General features: G+C 36.1%; 1 protein-coding gene across 2 annotated transcripts in view; it reads left to right on the forward strand.

Moving 5' to 3' along the window:
- Positions 1-14850, forward strand: part of LOC118198907 (uncharacterized) — a 151817-nt gene that overhangs the window by 125272 nt on the left and 11695 nt on the right. Inside the window, exons 4-5 of one of the 2 annotated variants that reach the window (XM_085811316.1) lie at positions 3979-4180; positions 8860-9029. In XM_085811316.1, coding sequence (XP_085667442.1) covers positions 3979-4180; positions 8860-9029 — 372 coding nt within the window. The remainder of the gene's footprint in view (positions 1-3978; positions 4181-8859; positions 9030-14850) is intronic. The other variant, XM_085811317.1, reaches the window with a different exon arrangement.

A 14850-nucleotide genomic window follows, 5' to 3' on the forward strand; every position in this document is an offset into this window, starting at 1 on the left:
GACATTCAAGAATAGAATAATATTTTAATTGAATTTATTCAGTTCCCATTTGCTCATAGGTCCTTAATTTTTTTCATTAATGGTTCTTAAAAGTCCTTAAAAGTACTTAATTTCCGTGTGCAGAAATGTGTACGAACCCTGATAATCAGAATTTTGGTGACCGAGTTTTGGCGACATTTCTCCAAATTACTGAATGTGATACCTTCAATTCTATCAGAGCAATTTACTAATAAGGAAGATAATATATACACATTTTTTTACTTTGTAACATGACACAATATATATTTAGTAGAGACAGATAAAAAGAATATTTTCAGTCATTTACTTAATTTTATCACTGAAGCTCTTGCTTTGCTATTAATTTACGATATCTAGTGGTAAAGTGTAATTGACAAGCTATTCTGACATGTAGGCTGATGCAAAAGTACGTTTCATTTCCCATAAATTATTTAGATATAAAGGTTAGATTTTTCTGCTTCAAAGTTTGATTACTCTGTCAATATCAACGCATTGTTTGTTGAGACGACATACGTTATTCCTAGCGTTTGTGAAAATTTTCATTTTATCTAACATTTGGAGCAGTATGATGATATTTTGTTTATTGTCGTTATGTTTTCCATGCATACGAGTTTTTTTTTTTTTATTAACTCTTAATTCCAGCCCCTCGTGTTCCATAAAGTATACAGCTAGGCTTACACAAGTAAGTTATAACACTAACAAAATACATAAATAAATGTACAATTGCAGGTACAGGTACAGGTAGAAGCTAGGGCAGCACTTCCGTAGTACCACAGGTAATTGAGATATTGCTGAACCTAGCTAACTGTTAAACTTTCCACCCCAATTTTGAGGGAGAACACCCCCGGGGGGGGGAGTTCGAGGATCTCCTGCCCCTCTTTTTTACTATCAACCCCTTGAGAGGACTTTCTGAGATAACTGATTTCTGGTATTAATAGTGTACACAAACCATACTGAGAATAGACTGTCCTTGAAAAGTTCAACAACTGATGCTTCCAAAAGTCTAAATGTATGAACAAATGCCCTTTATAAGGCAGAAGGTGTAATAAGCAAGTCTTTGGAGATTCCGTCCATCAGCATTGCTTAGAAAAATGAAATTATTGGAACAATAAATTAAAAAATAAAAATAAATATATTTTAGTAATATATGGAGATGAATAAACATTAGATATGACAAATATCCAGTCCGAGTCCTTGGATATGTATAAGAACGTCTCTGATTTTGGCCCTAAGGTGTTCCTAAGGTTCTTTATTGCGTATTTCTTAAATGGTATTAGGTTAATCAAATGTTTACCGTCTGTTAGATTACGGTCAAAAATGTAATGATCAGGGTCACTTCTTTCGCCACACATGCAGAGATCCGTAGGGCACATGTCTCTGTCATGGAAGTAGGTGGGGAAAGGACCGTGTCCTGTGATACACTGATTCAGAACATGGTCATAGTGCAGTGCCTCTTTGTCAGTTCTTGGGAACAAATCGTGGACTCTTCTGCCTTGCAATGCAGAATCCCATTCTTCTTGCCACTTTGAGTCGACAATTGCATTCAGTGTAAATTTTATATGGGACTTGGGCCACGGGACACGAATCACCTCACTGTTCGTTGCCGTCGTTCCCGTTGCGGGCTTTCACCTAGTTGAGGGAAAACTGGATTTCTGGGTGGGTGCTTATTTTATTTTGAATATCCTGAACCAGTTGGTCACTGCAAAAGGGGAAAATCATTTTTAAAAAAATGTAAGAGAAAAAATAAAATAAAAACATACGATATTTGAGCGAGAAATTAACTGGCGCCAGTTCAGGAAAACAGAATGCAGCTGCAAGCAGTTAGGTTCCCAAGTCTCCAATACATGATTGGTAACGAGTGTTATGAACAACGGATGATTCTTTAGCAGAAATGCATCGATAGTGACAGAGAATGTAATAAAAGGATTGAAGAACTAAAAAACTTTCAAACTACAAAGACGCAGACATTGCGAAAAAAAAAGCAGAGGTCTGTATATCTACAGAGTGTTGGCGAGAATTAACTCATTATTTAAAATTGCCGGTAACTTTTTAAATCTTTAACGAATTTTTATGAAACGAAAAATATTTTTTCCTCAAATTATAGAATTTTTCACATGGTACCTCATTTATGCCATTGCAGGTATCCGTGGTAGACCATGGTAGAAACGTCTAACCTTGCGTGAGCGGGCTCAGCTGGCATCTCGGTGCGAAGTATGGCGGTCCGTGGTACAAGTACAGAGATGGTGGCGAAGTATGAAAGGACCTCGTGCCTCGATAAATGCAAAGACCATAACGAATTGCCACTCGAAGCTAAAGAGGTTATCACATATGGCTACAGTCCCTGCTAGACGGGACTTTTCTGAGAAACGATATTCTTGTAGCACTGGTTTAAATGGGAGGATTCCTAGAAAAAAGAGTCCCGCTGGAAGAGAAGTCCCGCCTAGCTACGGAAATAACGTTGCGGCTACGCGGGATTTTTTCAAACCGCAACGAAAATGTCTCGGGTCCCGGGTACAGACAACCAATCAGACGAAAGTCCTGCTGAAGGATCACGGGATCCCAATTTGAGCGATAATCGAGTATTGTTTGGCGTTCAATAAATCTCACTTACTACAAGTCTTTCTAGTAAGTGAGAATGGTAACCTAGCTACGTGTGTTTCCCGGAATTGTGTGGGTTCTGAGAATTGTCCCTTTCGACGTCTAGTCCCGCGTAGCCGAAACATAATGTGATTGGGACCTAACGGGCGCCGGTTCTGTATCAAGTGTTAGGAGACGCAGTCGGCCTTCATCATCCAAGACGGAGGAAAACGTGCAAATGCTTTCAGGAAATGTTCACTCGAAGTCCTCGGAAATCACAAAGATAGGCATGTGGTTAAAGTGCCTATCTTTGCGACACGCAATTCGAACCCGAATCGTACCGGAATGTCAGCTGAGCAAGGATAGACGTTGCGCCATGGTCCATCACTGATACCAGTGACATAAATCAGATATCATGTAATAAATTCTAACATTGCAAGGAACAAAGTGTTTTTTGTTTATGAAAATTTGTTAACTATTTAAAAAGTAATAAACAGTTTTCAATAGGAAGTTAATTCTCGCCCAACCGGTAAATTATTCCTTTGAAAATGAAATGAACTTTTCGACTTCTTTTACACGTATTACTTGGGGCTTTGCCGTTAGTTCCCAAATGCAAGCAAATTTCTTTTCCTTTAAGTTTGTAAGGATCTGAAGTTGTACTAACGTTTATTTTATTTTAAAACTTTACTTTCCTCTCTTATTTTCCACTTCCGGCCAGAATTAAACGCGTTAACTTGTTTATGCAAATTGTACTTGCTAACACCCAAGTATTTAAGTTGTGGGTTTTCGCCAAGAGCAGAGAGAGAAAGTCAGCCACTGTATTACACGCGAGTTTCCAATCAGCTGCTTCCCACCTTTAAGATCCACCTTTAAGACCAGAGGTTTAGTCCTCTTGATATTTAAAACGTATTGTAGTTTCGGCAGTTTGCGTACTACACACGTAATAATTTAAAAGGCCAGGATTAGCGTTAGTCAATTGTGTAAAGCACTCGCAGTTAACTCTTACTTTTAGTTAGTTACTAGTTTTTATATTTTTAAGTTCAGACCACAAGTGTTTGGTCTCTGTATCCCGAAGTGCGGGAGCACCTGTAATATCGTGAACAATAAAGGGTAAAGTTAACCCTTCCTGCTTGTGTCGTCCATTCCACACATATTTGAACATAGCTTGAGTAAGCTCCCTGTTCCTATTCAGGACACGTGATGTTCCCGAAACAAATCAAAAGACATACAATCTTGATAAGTTATCTACAATCCTCCTTTTTAATACATGTATATTATTATGATGCCGTTATTCATGTTATTAAAATTGCCAGACTATATCTTGTTCAGAGGCGAAATTAAAAAACGCAGAATAAGCAATGCTAATTGTTTATTATTTTACAGGTAGCATCCCCAGAATTACAAATGATGGAAAGAAGCAATTCTCTAAAGATCCTTCGGGTAAAAGGGCGGAGCAAGACCAATGAGCGGATGGATCGAGGTGGTTCCTTCAAAGAGACATCAACAGCGAACAAATTAGGTTACCTGGCCACGGAATTGGAAAGTGACATGAACGAAATTCACAAAAGTAAATATCAAGAACACAGTAAGCAACATAATATTCACAGATTATTTAAATCGATTCACGTTTGCTATATAGACCTCAAGGTTATAATCATCCTGTCCCATGGCTGGGGGTATTGGAATGGTTGGCTCTAAGAATCTCAAGCACTAGATATCGGAAATGTTGATGAATGTTTTAGATGAAATTTTTGAAGGAGATAAAAGGAGCTCCTTAGGGGCTTAACAGGGGCGTAGCTAGAGGGGGCAAGGGAAGATATTTTTCCACGGGCACAGCATCCAGGAGGCTCCTGATTGATGTTAGGAATTTTTAAAATGAAATGTCTTCCATTCTTGGTAAACAGGAGAGGGCGCAAAAATTGCAATTCTCCCCAGGCGCTGAAACCTTACTGGGAATTAACATGAATCTTCACACTTGATTAATTTAATAAAGAACACTGAATCTATAAAATATCTAATCCTAAATAATAATTAACGAAATATCTAATCCTAGGTAATAATTAATAATATATGATTCCAAATAAACAAGAGTGCTAAATACATTTTGTCAGCTTTTCCATATTCTAAAAGCCGCATTAAACGTTTTCTTGAAATGCAGTGTTAATAAATATATTTTTCTCTATCTTGTTCTAAATGGGCAAATTAAATACCAGTCTAAACGTATTTATTTTCCGCAAGAAGTCATTTTTTTATTATGTTACATTTTTCAAGAGCATTTTTTAAATTTAATCTTTCATTCTGTTTGCAAATATAAATAATGTATCTGTACTAGCGTCACCACCGTTGTAAAATCCACAATTTAATCATGAAGATTCTTTTTGTGCCTAACTTTTATTAGGTACATTTCTGAATAGAGGAAACTGAGAGTTAGAACATGTGTTTGGTGATCTTCAAAATCAGAGAGTGAGTTAGAAAAAGGGGGATGGTTCAAAATAAATAGAAATAATTAATTAATACTTGCGCGGCTAGATTTTTTTTCGGCAGAAATTCAGAACTAATAGCTATGATGATTAATCGTGCTTGCGATTGACACTTTTTTGTTTGGTATTAAATATAAAGAGCTTTTATTGACTATTTCTCACTAGTTTTTCTCATCTTGAGTAGAAATGTTATAAAGTTATAGCTTGTACAAGAAATCATTTAGTTGCTAGAAAATTGTATGGACAGAAATATAGTTAAAATAAAATATTATGTAAAATTTCCCGTAGCACGATAGAAAAAAAAATTGCTCTGACAATGAAAGAATACGTAAAAAGAATTCTAAATAACTGAAAATAACTGCCGAAATAACTGAAAATAAATTTATTAATGCGAAACAGACTAGTATGATTAGAATCTATTTCACTGTTTATTCTTTGATACATACGATAATATGCAAAATCCTAAAAAAACGAATACAGTCGAACATTACAGCGTGTAGCTGGAAAAGAAAAATTTACACTCGTGAGAATATTCCTTTAATGTTTAATTAATAGTCAGATAAAAAAAATTGCAAGAAAAGATACAGTGCATTGTTAATAGGTTCTTTTGCTAACTAATTATAAACTCATTTATGTAATGACAACATAATATCTTTGATAATCAGAAGTAATCCATCACTATTTACCTCTTATATTGGTTATTCAAATAGCAGTAACTTCTTATATACATATATAATGTAAGATGTAAAATATGTAACTCGAAATTTTAAATTTAATTAGAAATAGTCTCTTAATGCTTCATTTTAAGTTGGTAATTTTCACTTTCAGTCCTATAACTTAGAGTTTCTTAAACTTTGGGCGCCGGAATCTGCAGTAAGGGGTCGTCAAAAACTTTAGTCATTTTGATATTTAACTTATTATAATAATTTTACAATTACCGAATATTTTTACGTAATGTATCTGAAAAAGATAAAGATAAGACAATACAGACAAAGGAAAAACTAAAACATTTCTACGCATTTTTTTTATAATATAAAAGTTCATTTTACTTAAAAAATTAAATTGATTTACTTAAAGTCAATGACCTAAAATTTCAATAGCATATTACAGTACAAGTGAAGAAACTGATAGTTTCAGTCACGCGTGTGTCGATTTGCGCAATGCTTAAGGGTCCCACAAAATTTTCGTAAATATTATGGGGTCCTCATACAAAAGTTTAAGAAACCCTACTATACATAGTAACTGATTATAATAAATCGTTATAAACTACGTCGTCTTTCTCACATGATACTTATATAGCGTTAATGATTCAGCTAATTTACATGGAATAACTTCGGCCAAAAATAATTTCAAATTCGCAAATCGGAACTTAAATTAACCAATCCAGATGAAGCTGAATCAAAATCAAATAATTCGGAATCGGGTTTTCATCTTAGACATCTTCCATTCTCTGTATGATCAGTATTGTACTATTGAACGAACTGTATTATCAGTTCGCTGCTCTTCCCTCCATTGAAATTAATTGTTTACAGAGATGTACTCGTAGAAAATGAACAAATGTAATTAATAAGGGTACGCAAAATGCGCCCATTAGGCTGTGTAGTGAAGTGTAAGTGAAGCAAATCTTCTTAAGAATAAACAAGTGCTAAATTGGTAACTACGACTTACATCTTTTAGGCACCAAACTCCATTTTCCCCTGAATCTTGTTCTCTGCTCCGTACACGGCTTTTAAATTACAATATATACAGTAATTTATAATGTACAGTAATTTGGCCATTTCTATTCCAGTCCTATAATACGCCAAATAGATGAATACTTTCTAACTGTTAATTCAACTTTTCCTTTTTGACAACTCTTCCTGCCCCCATCAATGATTTAGCTAATGAAGGACTACTTAATCGTTTATGGAAAGGCAGAAGAAGGAGGCTTCAAAGAAAAAAGATTTTAAAGGGAAAAGGTTTAAATTTGCAAATAAAGGTTTCGAAGGAAAGGCAGAAGAAGGCGGCTTCAAAGGAAAAAGATTTAAAGGGAAAAGGTTTAAAATTACAAATAAAGGTTTTAAAAAGAAAAAGGAAAATTTTCTGTAGAAGATGGAAAGAATATGTTAACAAGTATTTCTTAAAGATGGATTTCTTATTCGCTATATTAAGTAAAAAGATAAAGGATATATAGGAAGAAAATACATGTAAAATGGAGGAAAGAAATTAAGATAGAAGAAAGGAAGATTTAACGAAGATTAAATGAAAGGAAGATTAAACGAAAGAGAAGAACTAAGAAAAGAAGAAGAAAGAAAGAGAAGAATTTCTTGAAGAAGAACGAGGGAATAAGTTTCATACGTTTTTTACTAAGGACAAATTTCGACATTTTATAAAGAATTACTTACAAAGATACACTTCATGAAGGACTATAAAGTACTACTTTAAGATTTTTATTTTTATTTATTTTTTTTATATGGCACTATACGGCAATGTAAAAACTATTACTTGTTTTGTAATGTAAAAACTATTACAATGTTACAATGTTTTGTAATGTAAAAACTATTGCAATATACATCATCTTATTACTTGTTACAATGTAAAATTGGTTTTATTAATAAAAACTAGATAAGGGCGGACGTGGGCAGAACCGATTAACCGTAATGGTGCTCACGTCCTCCGTTACTGCTACTACTACTATTACTACTACCCCCATCACCCACGTATTACTTGGAGACACATACAATTTATTTCTCTTACTTAAAAAATTTTTAACTTCCTCATGTACAATTTATTTCTACTAATTTTTAATAATTTTATTAATTTAAAATCATATTTTTTAAATTTATTTTATTGTACTTTTAAAGCACTGTTTTAATTAAATAATTTTAATTGGCATTTAATTTAAATTTTAAAACATTTCGAAAATTCATAATCATCTGGATACAATTCAGAAAATTGGTTCTGTTCAACGTTCTTCTGCTGCTCCTTGAAAAAGACCAAAAAATGTTCAACATTATATTTTTATATTTTATACAGCATATAGTTTATATCAGTTTATTCTATTTCATTATTTTATTTTATTGTTTTTGTTTTAATTTAAATTTGAATATTTCCTATTGGTTAGTTTCCTCCTTTCATGATTTAATTTAATTATTATATCTTGATTATTGAATTAATTTCGCAGCATACTGCGCCGTTTTAAAAATATACATCATCTTAATTTAAAATCTTCTCAACTTTTGCTTATATGTATATAGTACATATATGCACCCTTCGAGGGCATATATGTTTAATGTTATTTATAATGCATATATCTGATAATAATAAAAAAAAAATACTGTAATTCGTAAAAAATGTTTCCAGTGCTCTTTAGTTTTTATATTAAGCTTGGAGACACATTTTTAAATTCACATTACATATGAAAACGAGATGAAGAGTTTAAAATTACACAATTATAAAGATCTAAAAACTGTATACAAAATGGAGAAATAATGATTTAAATATTTCTTAAAATCCAAGGTTTTAATCTTAAAATTAAGTTTAGTATTTTGCTAAATCTAATGACATCTCTTCGTGTTCCACAAATTAAATTTTACTATTTAATGCTACAATAGCTTTTATTGCGTTTTTTGCAAAGTATTATTTATAATCACACGTATAAAAATTAACATTTTCTTAGAAACATTAGGTTTTACAATGAACGCTTGATATTTCTCGAACTGCTTAGTAATTTAGAAGAATATCTCTTAACGCAATTAGTTTTCACAAAGTAATTTTACTTATTCTGATAATCTTTTCAAAACAGGTGAAAAACAATCAATGCTGGCCAAAATTCTGAAAAGAATGCACTCTTTGACGGACAAGTCAAGCAAACACGTAGCTTTTTCAGCTCAGTTCCCACCATTAGAGTGGTTAGATGATGATAAACTTCACTGCCATTCGGTTGCAACGCAGACTCAGCTCTTAGTTCAACAGGTAACTATAGTTCTATTTAAGTCGTACAGAAATGAATGACACAAATGCTGCCTCAGAGCCGAATAAAATTTAGTACATCAGTTACAAATAATCCCCGCCCATGTCAATACACTTCTGCCATCTGGCTGGGAGGTCCTGAAGGGCTTTGGTAAAGCAGTCTGCGGGGATGTTGGTGCACCATCTATGGACAACTGCAAGCAATTCGGCAGAAGATTCAATACGTTAGCCCCTGACTGCGTCCTTCATGTTGTCAAGCAAGGCGTAGTCCGAGATCTGAGGTCCACCCACTTTGCACACACATTTGTCATCTCCAAATCACCATGTAAAATCGCCTGCAAAGCCTTGTCTCTTCCTACATCTTGTTGAACGATATGCCCCTGTTCGCCATGATCAAATCTGCACGGCTGCCACATTTGCTGCTGTATGTGGCAGTGGTCACCACTCCACTGCTGGACTTGTACAACCAATGGGATACGGTAAACCTTGAGGGTGCTTTGTTCCCGCACACCAACACCATACGACGATGGATCTCATTACCCTGTATCCCTTCCTTCCATAGGATTCTATCCATGTCCAACGTTGACCGTGATAATCACCTTCCATCATTGCTATCCACGCTCTCAATGACGACGGCGAAAGGGACGGGCGCTGACTTATACCGTTCCATGTATGCAATCTGAGTAGCTCACGCCCCTTTGTGTCTATTTCACTTGTTTTCTTTTCGCATAGTGTAATAGCTTCGTTGTGAAAGCCGTTGTGTCAATCATTTCTGTACGATCCAAGTATACGAAACTAAATTTCCACATTTCGCATAAAAAATTTAAAGCAGAATTCCGAAATCTTTTAAATTTTTATTAACATTTGTCACTCATTTTATTACCAAGTTTTAACCCTTATACTATTAGAATCACTAACAAAAAATATTTTTAACGTTATTATGTGCTTTGACTACTGTATTTCTCGCTGATTCTTTTGCTTTTACCTTAACACATGCATCAGAATTATGAAGAATAATGAAATTATATAGCAACAAAAATTGAAATGTTTTTATATATTTCTTTATTTTATAATTAAGAAGAGAAGCAAAGTTGGTCTCTTCTTTCTGATTTTCATCCATTTTATATATTAATGCTAGCTATCATAGCTACCTTTCTGAGCTACGGGTTGAAGGGTCCCGTAGCTACCGTTCTGAGCTACGGGATCTCTTTGATGACTACGCCAGATCAGCAGAAAGATCTTATATACTTTATTAAAATAAATAAAAAAACCGAGCAGGAACTTTATACAGTCGTACGGTTATGACAGTGGAATTTTGATTCACGAACGATATCTGAAGATATGAACAAGTAAGCCAGCAACAAATGATACTCCAAAATGTCATTCGAACTATCAACCCATTGGAAGGATTTTCTAGAGTCTGTTTCCATATACATATAACCTCTTATACCAACAACAACAAAAAGTATTTTCCAGATTATCTTCGGCAGACTACACTGGAAACTTAAAATGGCATTTCCTCTAATACCCTTCAGATTTTCACTGACGGCAGTAAAAATGAACATGGGAAACGTGGTAGTGGAGTCTTCATTAGAACACCTAGGTGTTCTTTTAACAGCTTTAATATTAAGACGAGAAACCCTGATGACTGTTCTGTTTTTTATTCTTAGCTTATAGCAATTGAGGAGGGCCTGCATACACCTGCACTGCCTACAAAGATATCTGGATTTTGACTGACAGTCGCAGTTCTATCTAGCATCTGCAAAACTGGCCTCGTAATGGTGACAAAAATTCACTCTCTATTTTCGCTTTGCTGCAAAATTCTCTTCCCATCGTAATGTATATCTGCAATGGATTCCTTCACATACTGACCTCAGAAGTAATGAAATGGCTGATGTCTAGCTAAGGAAGGTACAACTCTGACCACTGGCATCCTCACCTTTTCGGAGATCTGCTCCAGAGCTATATCTACTGTTGCCTCTTCCTGGCATTATCCTTCGACACATGACTTGTGCTTTGACAGGCAGCCGGGAGGTGTTATTGCTTTTGGGGGAATTTGGCTCAGTAGACTGTTTTGACGAGGCCCCTAAGTGGATACTTGAAATACTTTAAATTACCTCATCGGTAGAAAATGTGATGCTGATCATTTGCTCCTGAACATATCCTCACCTGTTTGGGACATGTAAAAGAGCACCTATTGAAAAGACCTACTTTCGTTTTAGATTTATGGTTCTTGGACTCATGGATCGGGTATAGTCTAATGACTATCGATGAAGGATAAGTAACAACAACAAGATAACATTCCGAAATGCTGTTAATGCAATGGAGGAAATGTCATCAGAACTAAATGGCATAAGGAGGTTGATTTTAGTTATTTGATTTGCGAAATTTGAGCAGAATGGGGTAAAGTGCAAAGGTTCGTAGAACACTTCACGGTGATTTTGAAGTAAATAGTAAACACGATACGCGATATTAAGCCCCCCCCCCTTGGAAAAAAAAGGAAGACAGTAATTACCTGAGATTTTTACAGTAGATGATTTCTTTTTCAAACAATAACATTTTGTACCTTTCGCTTCTTCACCGTTTTCTACTTACGCTATTAACTTTCCTTCGTAGAGAATACGGTAAAATCTAATTCACCTTTTCCAGTTTTCTATATGTTTAACAAGCTTTAATACTGTGCATGGGTTAGATTAAAAAAATTACGTTGTTTTTGTATTATGAATTTACACACAATGTATTCTTTCCTAAGCAATCATTTGGGATCTGGGAACAGATTAATTTATTTTGCTTTAATTCCTATGGGAAAAATTGTTTTGGTCTACTAATATTTTGGATGACGAACTATCTTTAGGAACGAATTAAATTCGCGAACCAAGGTTTCACTAGATTTAGCTGATTATCGACTCCAATATAGACAAGGCTGCCAATATTTTTGGAAGTTTCAAGAATTGAACTTAACGCTTCGAAAATGCATTATTCAGAAACTTCTGGAATCTAGCCAAATGTAGGAAAATTGCTAAATATTATCTTTTTGGCATTAAAGGTTGTCATTGAGACTAGTCAGAAACAGTTCCTGCCCATGTTTCAAATTCTAACTGAGCTAGATTTACGTATGAAATGTAGATCAGGTCAAAATTATATGATCTGCAATATACAGCGTGTTTCAAAAAGAATATACGTATTTCGAATACATATATTTATTAAAATGTATGACATGCGAATATGAAACTTTACACACATATGTACGAACCTCTCAAGTTCAGATTACAGATGTTCAATATGTCCTCCATCAGCGACACGAACAATATCACATCGATACTCAAATTCCTCCCATACTCGGCCAAGCATGTCCGTCGTCACAGTATGGTTCCAGTTCTTCACCTCTTCCAGGTTCTGTGGGAGTGGTGGTACATAAGCGTTAATCGCTTATGTACCACCAAAAAGCGTTGTCTTTAATGAAACCCCACAGAAAGAAGCCACAGGGTATCAAATCCGATGACCGTGGAGGCCAGCTGAGACATGCTAAGTCACCATCATGCTTGACGACCAATGCAACAGTTTGGTAGAGTTTCATTCAGATAATCACACACTTGACGACACCAGTGAGGGGTGCCCCGTCTTGTTGAAAAATGAAGTTGTCTTCGTGCAGCATCGGAAACAACCAATTTTGTAACATAGCGAAATACTGCTATGTTAAAAAACTGCTATGGTAACCGTGTTTCCATCAAAGAAGAATGGGCAGTAAACAGATGATCAGGATATCGCACAAAACACATTGATTTTGGGCGAATCTCGTACATGTTCAATGGCTGCATGTGGGTTCTGTAGGCCCCAAATTCAAACATTGTGTTTGTTAACATGAAAAGTCGCTTCATCACTGAACACGATGCGCTGTGCGAAAATGTTATCATTGTCAATAGCTTCAATAATCTCCTTACAAAATTCCACACGTTTGCGTTTGTCACAAGGATGCAGAGCCTGTAACAAATGTAACTTGCACGGCTTCATAACCAACCGACGTCTCGAAACATGCCAAATTGTTGTTGTAGGCAGTTGTAACTCCCGACTGGCACGACGAGTTGATTTTGAAGGCCTACGTTGGAAAGCAGATTGAATTCACGCAACATTCGTCGGGAACACGAGGGCGGCCAGGACTTTTTCCTTTACATACACATCTTGTATTTACAAACTCTTGATACCATCTGCGAATGTTCCACCCATTCGGATCACTTTGGTACCTCAACTTGAAACGTCTTTGTACTGTAATCACGCAATTGCACTTCGCAAAGTCGAAAACACAAAATGATTTCTGCTGCGAAGTAGCCATTTTAAACATGCGACGGTTACCACGCAAAACAGAAGACAACTGGCATCTAGCGGCTATTAATATAAACTAGACTATGTATTCGTTTCGCCAATAGTCGAGGCGAGGCGCAGGGATCGATAATTTGGACAAAATAACTCTTTGTAATATGTATATTCTTTTTACACAAAATAAGCATAGTAGATGGCTACATATTTTATTAAACAAAAATGCACGATAAAATTATTGTACAAAATACGAAAAATAAAAAACACATGAAAAGCAAATTACACACTCTATAACGTAAAAAGCGACGCACCAAGAAGTTATCAGAATCGGTTCAAGAAAGAACAAAACGCTAATAGTATTATACGAACTGGATGTTTTTCAGGAAATACAATGATGATTGCGTTGACCCTCTTCTGGTCTGGATGCAAGCTGTTATCCAGCTGGGGACTGACTCGTAGAGTTAGCAGATGACCTCTTGCGAGATTACTTGCCATACCTGTTCCAACTGGCGACTTGATCTCCATCCGGGGACGGTCGGAGACGCCTGCTCATCAATGCCCAAACGTGGTCTGTTGGGGAGCGGACATGGCCTCTGCGCTAGCCAAGGAAATTTTGCAGAAGCATGAAGACAAGCAGTAGAAGGCGCACCATGTGTGACCGGGCATTATCCTGTTGAAATGTAAGCCCAGATGTCCGTGAAAGGAAGGGAAAACTCTATGGGGCTTAGCATCTGGTCTACGTACCACCTTGCTGTAAGGGTGTCACGGATGAGAATTAAAGGGGTCCGGCTTCTCATAATAAAATAGATTATATTAAAATGAATAGTATCCCATACCGTAATATCTTCATGTGGACGACAATCACGTGAGTATTTCACCGCTGTCCTGCACGTCTCCAGATATGTCTTCACTGGCCATTGAGGTCAGTTCAAAGCAGGACTCCCGTGAAATCCCAGGAAAATACGCCGTTACCATTACAAACGTGCCTGACGGTGAGCGGCAATCGGCACAATGGCCTGCATAACCTCAGCCCCCGTTCGCTGAATCTCCTTTCAGTGGTCATTACAGTCACTGGCGTTCCGGTTACACACCGGATCGTCGATAAGGATGCATCAGCGGCTGTCAGCGCTTATTGAATAATTATTCTGTCGTCGTTCTCGGTGGACCGCTACCTTCTTGAAGTTCTCTCTTCGGCCATGGTTCACCCATTCCTACCAACATCATCTAATGGTAGCATCGCTTAGATCCAAATGTCAACCTTTGATTTGACCACTCTGTTTCCCTTCGTCCAGTTGTACATCTTCTCTCAACTGTTGGTTCTGTTCGCGAACTCGTCTGCGAGACACTGATACAATCCATGCGGGTCGACGGAACCACATTCGCACAGAATTTATGCCTTAACATTGGAATGCTTTCTGTTTTATACATCACCCGGATGCTCCGTTGCAATATGCTGGAGCTTCAGCTAGTACATTATGGGCCGCCAAAATTTGCATATTCGATGGTAAGG

The sequence above is a fragment of the Stegodyphus dumicola genome, chromosome 2, assembly GCF_044657685.1.
Source record: "Stegodyphus dumicola isolate Sdum_Otavi_A_Nest chromosome 2, ASM4465768v1".
Lineage (NCBI taxonomy): Eukaryota > Metazoa > Arthropoda > Arachnida > Araneae > Eresidae > Stegodyphus > Stegodyphus dumicola.